Source organism: Malania oleifera, chromosome 10, assembly GCF_029873635.1.
Source record: "Malania oleifera isolate guangnan ecotype guangnan chromosome 10, ASM2987363v1, whole genome shotgun sequence".
In the NCBI taxonomy this organism is placed as follows: domain Eukaryota; kingdom Viridiplantae; phylum Streptophyta; class Magnoliopsida; order Santalales; family Ximeniaceae; genus Malania; species Malania oleifera.
In genome coordinates this window covers 28,015,871-28,025,723 of record NC_080426.1, presented here as the reverse complement: position 1 = coordinate 28,025,723, position 9,853 = coordinate 28,015,871, and the positions used below count along the sequence as shown (strand labels likewise).

The following is a 9,853-nucleotide window of genomic DNA, read 5'->3' as shown; positions in this document are numbered from 1 at the left end:
ATTAATGAAAAATTATAATCCCTAAAACTTGAATTTTAACTATTTAACCAGTAAAATCTTCAGTTTATCATTTGAAGTACTTTAATTTTTAAAATAATTTTGTTAATCTAAAAGGAAGAAGATCCAACTTTTTTCTATTGAGTATATATTTAAATGAAAGGTTTGAATAATTAATCATTTATTTTATTCATTGACCTTTTCTTAAGTAGGGATGCCAGCATCTTCCTTGTCCTTCCCCATTATTTTAATAGTTCTCTTGTTGCTGTCAGGCCGGATTTAGTAAAATATTTGTAAATTTTTTTTATGATTTATTATAATTTTCTAATATATTAAAATTTTCATGTCTAATGCACATGTGCATTATACAATATTAAATAAATATCAAATTTTATAACAGTTTCATAAATAAATAAATAAAAAACTATGCAGACATTATTAATTAAAAAAATGCACAATATTAAATTTCTAATTGCGCTAGTAATTAGTAAAGCACCACAATAAATTTTAAAACCAAAATGTTATAACTAATTAAACATAAATTAAATTTCATAAATTAATATTTTATTTTTTAATTATAAAAAAGTCACAAAACTGAAATAAATCACAATCGTAAAAAGGTGGAAAAAAGTGCAGTGGGGCCCACCACAAAATATTAAAAAATAAATGATATCTATCTTCACAGATATTTTTATTTTTTTACCATAATATTAAAAGTGGGGAAAGTGAAAGGGACAATGGGTGGGGGCGGGGGGTGGTGGCAGCCGCCGCGCCGCGTGGGCACCCCATGTGCGACCCCCTCCGCTGACTCATCTGTATGTGCTGCCACGTACACCTACGTGGGCCCCACCCTGTCTCGGTTGGTGGGCGATGCGTCACCTCTGGGACTAAAGACGAGGATGGGCTGCCCTTATCCGGTGGAGGGAACGGATAATCTCTCTGGGGCCACCGTCCTGCCTGCTTGGCTGCGGAGTTTTCGGGTTCTAGCTCCGGTTTAGTATTATTCCTGATTTTGACTGTCTTGTTACCAAACGCGGAGCAAAATCAACACACGGCAGGTATTTTTTTGGGGTTTGTCATATTTGGGCAGTGTATTCGTATTGAGTTTAATGTTCTTTGGAATGGTTTTCCGCAGAAGTCCAAAACCCTAAACTACAAAAATTTTAACCCTCTCTCTCTCTCTCTCTCTCTCTCTCTCTCTCTCTCTCTCTCTCTCTCTCTCTCTCTCTCTCTCTCTCTCTCTCTCCTCTCTCTCTCTCTCTCTGTTTTTGTTTTGTTTTTTTTTTTTTTGGGACAATGGAGACAAATTTGAAGCATTAGATAAAATATTTTTGGACTTGTGATTTTTTATTTTAAAAAAATAATTGTTCTTGAGGATTAGAAATTTAGTGTTCCAAAAAAGGGCCAAGTTTTTAAATGAGTTTTTGCATTCTATGTGTTTTTATTTTATAATTTGCTATAATTTACTAGTGTTTTGATTAGATACTAATACATTTATGTAAATTTATTTATTTTTATTGTTAGATTAATTTAGTTAATTTAAATATTCAAATATATATTATCTTTTTTCTATGTTATTTTTGTATTTATGTTTCGTCATTAGTATTTATTTGAGAGTGACACTGAAAATAATAAAGTTGTTACTAAAAAAAAATATATGTTTTTTCATGTTTGATTATCAAGAAAAGTAAGAAAAAAAAAAAAAAAAACCAAATCAATCAATTAAAGTTATTTATATTTGTTTTTTCTTAACTTTTAACCATATTAAAATAAAATGTCATTTTCAGTAATATCTGGCGTGGCATTGAGGAAAAATATAGTGGAAAATGAATTTCCTTTTTATTTTCCTTTCTTCTCCTTTTTCTAATCAAAATCTTTGATATAAATGGGCCCTTAGGGTTTGTTTGGATCAGGAATTTTTATAGGGCAGGAAAAGGAAAAGAAAATGAGGAGGAAATTCATTTTCCATTAAAAATAAAAATTTATTATAATACAATTACAAATTAAGGAAAACTAAATGCGAATGGTGTATAAAAACAATTTTTCAATCATTGATTCCATTTGTTCTCAAAAAGAACATTAACAACTCTGGATCAATAAATCTACTAAAATAAGAATATACCTTGTATAAGATTTGATTGATGAAGAAAGCTAATTTACTTACATGTTAAAATAATAATAATATAATAAAAAGTGTAATGAATAGAATTTTGATGGTATACATCCTTAACATTTGATTTTTTCTTAATTTTTAATCACTTAAGAACAATTTTTTCTTAAATATCTCAAATCAATAAATAAAATTTTGATTGTATACATGCTTAATACTTGATTTTTTCTTAATTTTTAATCACTTAGAACCATTTTTTAATTTTATTTTTAATGATGTTTGATATAGAGAAAAAATATAATCAAAAATAAATTTATTTCTTATTTTCCTTTCATTTCCTTACTCCAAGTAAAATCTTTAATCTAAATCAGCCCTAAGAGTAATTTGTGTACCTTAAAATTGATAATATTTAAGGTACTCTAATCTTACCTAAGATCAAACAGGTTAGTGGTGACTCCATAGACATTAATTAAAAAATAATAATAATTTTTTATTTTTTATTTGATTGGAAAGAAAATCTATTTTCTATGTCATGCCCTTTACTATCTCTCTTGGGATTGAAAATCTGAAAGCTATAACATATAATTCCCAAGAGAAATGTTTAATATATTTTATAAAAGTCAATTTTGAATATGAAAGTAATGTAAGGATAGTTGGGACAATTTTTTCATGACTCAAAGAAAATTAACAATGTATAGAAACAGATTGTCATTATCAGTAAAATAAAAAACAGAGAAAATAGACCATATTGAAAAGGAACAACTCCAAATTATAATCAAATAGGGAAAAGTGCAAGATAGATATTTTAATTGAAATAGCCAACACATTTGTGCTATTAACTTTATAACAGTCTTAAATTTCTATAAAATTGTTGAAATTTGCATCAAAATTTTTAAATTTTTCAGTGAAATCTTTCAAAATTTTAACTATAAAATATAATTTTCTTAAGATTCAAAACTCATATTGAATTCCTCTTTTAACTAATTTTTTTACTTACTTTATTAAAATTAAATATTATTACAAGACGGAGATGAATGATAGCTTTTACCAATTTGAAATTGCATGAAAAATTACAGTTAGATAGTAACTACAATGTTTTACTTGACCATTTGTGTCTAAATTATCTGTATTTGTATGATATATAGTATTCAAATAATTTACACTCCCATTGTAAATTTATCAATTTGCTAATTTACCCATCAATCAAAAATGTTATTTTAACAATAGATAGGACTTTTTTGGAGCAATATGGGGGGGAATGGCAAATTGATAATTACTCTGCTTCCATATATAGTAGTTAACCATAAATTACAAATGTTGAGATATTTTAATTATAAAATTGAAGTCAAAGAAAATTTTCACAGGGCGATTGATTGACCACTTATGTGCCGTCGGTGGTCCCTTTCTTTTTCGTTCATTTTCGCGCATCTCAGAGTTTTTGTAGTGCTAGTTGTAGAAGATCGATCAATTTCTTGCGAAGTTGAATTTTGATTTTTTTTCTCCTTATTGGTTGATTATTTTGGTTGTGCCACATGCTTTAACTATTGTCATGTACAACAAATGAGGATGTTGGTAATTGGCTGTTAATAGTTATTTTGATTTAAATTTGAATTTTGAAAGTAGTAGGGTATGTGCTGCAAGTGGTCGACCGCCTCTTCAAGGACGGTTGACTGGTCTGGTCAGATTTTGAAAAAAATGTTTTTTTTTTTTTTTGCATTTTCCTCCATTTTCTTGAAATACTATCGTGTTTATATATTATACAATAAGATTGTTGAGTCTTCTGGTAATGATTGATATCAGTTTTATGATTTTCCTCTTTAAAAAGTAAAAAACTTTATTTTTTTTCAAGTTTTATGGGTTTTCTTTTTAATTTCAAAAGGCCAAAATATTATTACCTTTTTAGAAAGTAAATTCCCCCCTGCCCCCCCAAAAAATAAAACATTCTTTTTAGAAAATTACCTTTTTAATGAACTATCTATGATATAAGTGTTGGGTAAATAAAAAAGTGTCTTTCCTAAAAAGAAAAATAAGGAATTTCAAGTTAAGTTCTATAATTTTCCCTCCAAAAAATCAAACTATTCAAAGTTCAAGAATTTTGTCAAATAAACTCAAAAATATTTTTAAATTAAAGTAAAAAAATGATTTTGGAAACTACAAGTGACTTGATTTCTATCCATAGGATATGTAAGTAGTCTATCTTGTAGGCTGATCAGTCATACTAACTAAAAAATAAAAAATCTCTTCTCTTTATTTTTCTCTTTATTTTCAAACTTTGAATCGATTATGATTGTTCTGTAAATACACAAAGTAGTAGGATTTTATAACGATAAATTCTCCGCTTAACCTTGAAAGGCACTTTTAGGCTCGTAAATATATTCACAATTTTATCATTTGCAGTTTCACACAATTAATTATGGCTTTGTTTTTCAAGATTGAGCCTTGCTCCAGGCGAGAGCTCAGGCTTTTAATTTGAGTTCAAGCTTGGTTCTTTCATTTGAGTTAGAGGTTGATTCTAGCATTCGTGGTATTTCCTATTATATATACTTTATGAGGCTATTTGCCAATGTTAATTATAATTTTTGATACTTTTCATTTTGCCAAATGGGTCAATTTGACTTTTCATCTTAGGTAGTTTTGCCAAATTTCAACCTTTGACTTTATACTCATGAATTTGAATAAAATTTAATATAAAATTATATCAAATTTTGTCCAAGTTTATATAACTAAATTAAAAATCTGAACTCCAAACTATCAAAAATAGAATTTTAAACTGTCATTCTAATGCCTTTAGTTAGTATAACAAGATCCATTTTACAGACTTAAAACATATGATCCAGCACCAACTTAAATAAAAAATTTGTCATTAAAATATATGTATATATATATATATATATATATATATATATATTTCCATTCTTTTTCTGTAAGGATAATTTATAAGTGGTTTTTTATAAAATTATTTTTTAATTTAGCACCCTTTTATTTTTTATAAAATTATTTTTAATTTAGCTCCTTTTGACTCTTTCTTTGTTATTAAACAAAAAATATGTGAGCAACTAGAGATAAAAGCTACTAAGGCGGGACACGAGATCATCATCGAGGCCCGTGGGCTTGATTTCATTAAAATTTTATTGGGCCTATTCAGCATCTAAGAAGCCTCCAACTAAACCCCTCCCTTTCTTAGGCCCATTTCAATTTAAATTACAATCAAGCCCACAACAAATTCGGTCATAGTTCAATATTAAGTTCGTCAAATTTTATATAGTACGATTATCATTTAAGAGATTTTTTTTTTAAAACTTAAAATATGAATAACTCTAAGGTAGCAATATCATTTGAGTACAAATAAGAGGTAATTATAGAAACTTGAGCTTTGGCTTCGTAGTTCACCTTCCAACTCCGATATGGGAGATCCAAGTTACGATCGAATCCTTTTTTTTTTTTAAAGAAAAAAGAAAAATAGAAATTGTGGATTTGAGGTAGGAGGGTGGGGATTAGAATATGATTAATTCGGTTATCTCGCTCGGTAATGCACACAGATAATCATATGTAAAATATCTTTCACATATATTGCAAGAATCCTAGTTAGCTATTAATATTTATCTCTCATTCAATATTTATCTTCTTCACAACGATTTTCTTCCTTTTTTTTTTTTTTAATTAAAACTTTACTTCATTGTTTTTATTTTTATTTTATATTATCTAATAATATATAGTAATAATCTCATCTTTTTCATTGTACTCACCAAAAGGTGGTTGGTTCATAGTGGGTTCAGATTAAAGTGATAAATCAATTAGTCGTAATTAGACTTGTCACCTAGTCAAATGAAACAATACTTAACATGTTAATCAAAATATATATTTGATTCATGAAAGTGAATTGAAACTAAGTCATTTTGATCTATTAATCGAACTTCAATCGGTTAACTAAAATTAAGTATGGGGTAGTATCATCATGCCATCTTTTAAGTTCGAGGTGGTCTCCGGTCTCTTCCGCCTGCCCATGTCCAATTCAACATCATGATCGCCACTTCAATTTCAGAATTTCAACTACTACTCCGAACGCAATGTTCTAAGTGCCTTGCACGTTCATGCAGTGCCATCTCCAAACATCACATCCCCAGTTTATATATATATATATATATATAAAGCAGAATCAAAATCTACTCATCCCAATAGATCAACCATGGCTCCCCACACTTCAAACGGCAAAGTCAACAAAGCCGATCAGCAGAAGCTCAACGCCCGTCGCCAAACCAGAAAGCGAATCGCCATCATCTCCTTATCTTCTCTCGTCCTCGCCGCAGTCACAATCGCCGCCATTCTCGGAACTTCCCACCGCTCCGATGACAAACCCTGTACAGACTGCTCAACCCAAACACACTCCCAGCTCCCCTCCTCCGTCAAAGCCATGTGCTCTCTAACCCTCTACCCCAACTCCTGCTTCGCCACCCTCAACTCCACCGCCTCCGCCCTTGTCCAACCCCAAGATCTCTTCAGGCTCTCCGTCCAGGCCGCCATGGCCGAACTGTCAAGAGCTTCCAATTCTAAGTTCTTCTCCCGGCAGCCCGCTGACAAACTGTCCGCCGCCACAACCGAAAACTGCCGCGCCTTGCTAGTTCTCGCCGTGGACCACCTAAACAGCTCGCTGGCCCCCGGCGATCTCACCGTCGCCGATACCGTGGACAATCTGAGAACCTGGCTGAGCGCCGCCGGGACTTACCTGGAGACCTGCATCGACGGATTCGAGGAATTATTCCCCAGCGGCGCGCCGAGCCACGTTCGAGAATTCTTAAAGAACTCGACGGAGTTAACCAGCAACTCGCTCGCCATCGTCACCAGCATTTCGGAGATCGCAAGGTCAGTGAGGCTAAGGCGAAGGTTAATGAATTATGCTGAAGTGGAGCCGGTGTCGGAGTGGGTGCGTGGGAGTGATCGGAGGTTGGTGGAGAGTACTTGGAAGGTGAAGGCGGACGCGGTGGTGGCGAAGGACGGGACGGGGAATTACAGGAGCATAGGGAAGGCGCTGAAGGCGGCGCCGACGAAGGCGAAGGAGAGGTACGTGATATACGTGAAGAAGGGAGTGTATTATGAGAATGTTAGGGTTGAGAAATCGAAGTGGAATGTCATGATGGTGGGGGATGGGATGAACGCCACCGTCGTCTCCGGCAGCCTCAACGTCGTGGACGGCACTCCCACATTTTCCACTGCAACATTTGGTGAGTTCTCCATCGGGAAAAAAAAAAAAAAAAAATTGCATGCATGGGAGATCACGTACGTGCGATTTACTATGCATTAATCTTGTTCATCCCTTTTCATGCAATTAGTATAAAATATTGCCATTCAAAACTTGCAAGCCCTACATATATGAAATTTGGATAAATTTACTTGGAGAGAGATCTTAAATTTAAATATGTATGAATTTAAATAAAATATAATATTTGTATTGAATTTTATTTAAATTTACATAAATTTAAATTTAAAATCGAAATTTCTATGCTCCCAAATGCCACATTAATATTTTGTTAAAATATATTTTTACTCATGAGGTTTTGTTTGGAAGCATGTTTTACTTTTTTAAAAAAATTTAAATTTATGTGAATTTGGTTAAATTTTTAATTTAATATTGCATTACACATATTTTATATAAATGTACACAAATTCAAATATAAGGTTCGAGCTCCAAACTTAAATATGAAATAATATGTGATGAACATCGAGATTGGAGTATTGTAAATAAATCTTGTACCATATGAACAAACACAATTATTATTATTTTTTTGAATTACGCATCGGGTTTCTATGTGGCCATTTTACGGTTCACGTGACTAATCTCGCGTCCCTTGAAATTGACCCCATAACTCCAAAGGGAGGTAAATTTTAGGAATTTAGGGACGAAAACGAATTCGGGAGGGTTTGAACACCTGATCTAATAAAAGGTACTCCTGCAGCCCGCACTACCACCTAAACAAACACAATTATTGCTTGTATAGGATAGTGTTATAATGAAAAATAAAATTGCATAATAATTTCTTACAATTGCTTAAACAGGAACGAGCTGGTAGCTTTTGGTTATGTTTGATTTTGAAAACTTTTAACTAAATTACAAGTCAACTATATTTTTTTATTAATTTTTACATAATATGTTATATTATATAATTATTTAATAGCTCCATAAGAATGACTTTGGTAATAAATTTAAGGTTCTCTCGATTAAATGAGCAAAGTTTAAGTTTTAGGGATTACAACTTTAGATATGAGATAATATATTAGTATTTTAGTGAAGGATAGAGAGACGGATCTATTATTTTGATGGATTAGTCAAATATCCAAAAAGCCCAAATTTAGAGAGGCCCATGGGCCCTTGTCTTTGTTGTGCTGTCTTCTCTTAACAAAATCCGAAAATCCATAATGCATAATGCTTTTAACAGCCTCTTATTAATGACAAAATATATTTTTAAACTACTAGAAAAAATTATCCCACTTAATAAATTTTTTTTTTTTTTTTGTGGCAGCGGTGTTTGGAAAAGGCTTCCTCGCACGGGACATGGGATTCCAAAACACCGCCGGAGCAAAAAAGCACCAAGCGGTGGCCCTGCTGTCCGCCGGCGATCAATCGGTGTTCCACCGCTGCCGCGTCGACGCCTTCCAGGACTCTCTCTACGCCCATTCCAACCGCCAGTTCTACCGCGACTGCCTCATCCACGGCACCGTCGATTTCATCTTCGGCAACTCCGCCGTCGTCCTCCAAAACTGCTCCATTATCCCCAAACTACCCCTCCCCGGCCAGAAGAACACAATCACCGCCCAGGGCAAGTTCGACCCCAACCAGAACACAGGAATTTCCATCCAAAACTCCACAATTTACCCCTCCGTCGATCTAACGCCGTCGACCCAGACCTACCTAGGGCGGCCGTGGAAGCCCTACTCCACTACCGTGTACATGAGGACGACAATGGGGAAATTGATTGACCCGAGCGGCTGGTTGCCTTGGACCGGAAATTCGGCGCCGGACACCATATTTTACTCGGAATATCAGAATTTGGGCGCCGGCGCCGACACCAAGCAGAGGGCGAAGTGGAAGGGGCTGAGGAGCATTACGCGGAAGGAGGCGAAAAAATTTACCGTAAAGTCCTTCATCAAAGGGGACAAGTGGGTTTCGGCGGCAAACGTTACTTTCCAATCGGGTCTTTAATCGACGAATCGGGTCTTTCTTTTACGGGTCAAGTTTTTTGGGTTATCTACATCATTTTTTTTTTTTTTTAAATGTTTGGTTCATTGAATTGAATTAAAATTTGGAATACATTGAAAAACATAATACTGTTGTGTTTTTTGGAACCAAAGTGTCTTTTATATTGATTTTGATTTATCGTCAATTTTTAGCTAAAAAAAAATTAAGGCTATGTTTGAATATATTTGTAACGACCCGAAAAAAATTTTTGACTATTTAAAATAATAAGAAAGATAATCAGGTAAAATGAAAAATAGAAGAAAAGAGAAAAGAACTATTAAAAGTAAATAAATAGGCGCTTGTCGATGAGTTGAACTTTCTCATCGACGAGCAATCTATTGAGCTTCGTCGTCAAGTATGCTTGTCTCGTCGATAAGGGTTTATCGAGAGAGGATTATGAATACCTAAATTTCGTCGACGAGCTCCTGGTCTCGTCCACGAGTGGTGTTCTCGGGCTCGTCGACGAGTCCAAATGTTTTGTCAACGAGGCCACATGACAAGTTGTTTATAAATAG

At 33.3% G+C, this 9,853-nt stretch overlaps 1 protein-coding gene across 1 annotated transcript; it reads left to right on the top strand.

The window, feature by feature from the left end:
• The first annotated feature begins 6,293 nt into the window (after positions 1–6,293).
• Positions 6,294–9,450, top strand: LOC131166571 (pectinesterase-like). The gene is made up of 2 exons (XM_058125161.1): positions 6,294–7,326; positions 8,623–9,450. Exons 1-2 carry the CDS (start codon positions 6,294–6,296, stop codon positions 9,300–9,302), a joined length of 1,713 nt encoding a protein of 570 aa, XP_057981144.1. The 3' UTR covers positions 9,303–9,450.
• The last annotated feature ends 403 nt before the right edge of the window (positions 9,451–9,853 follow it).

Excerpts from the sequence above, each read along its gene's own strand:
- LOC131166571 (XM_058125161.1), top strand. The coding sequence starts at position 6,294 with ATGGCTCCCCACACTTCAAACGGCAAAGTCAACAAAGCCGATCAGCAG. Across the intron at positions 7,327-8,622 it reads ATTTTCCACTGCAACATTTG|CGGTGTTTGGAAAAGGCTTC; the intron begins GTGAGTTCTCCA and ends TTTTTGTGGCAG.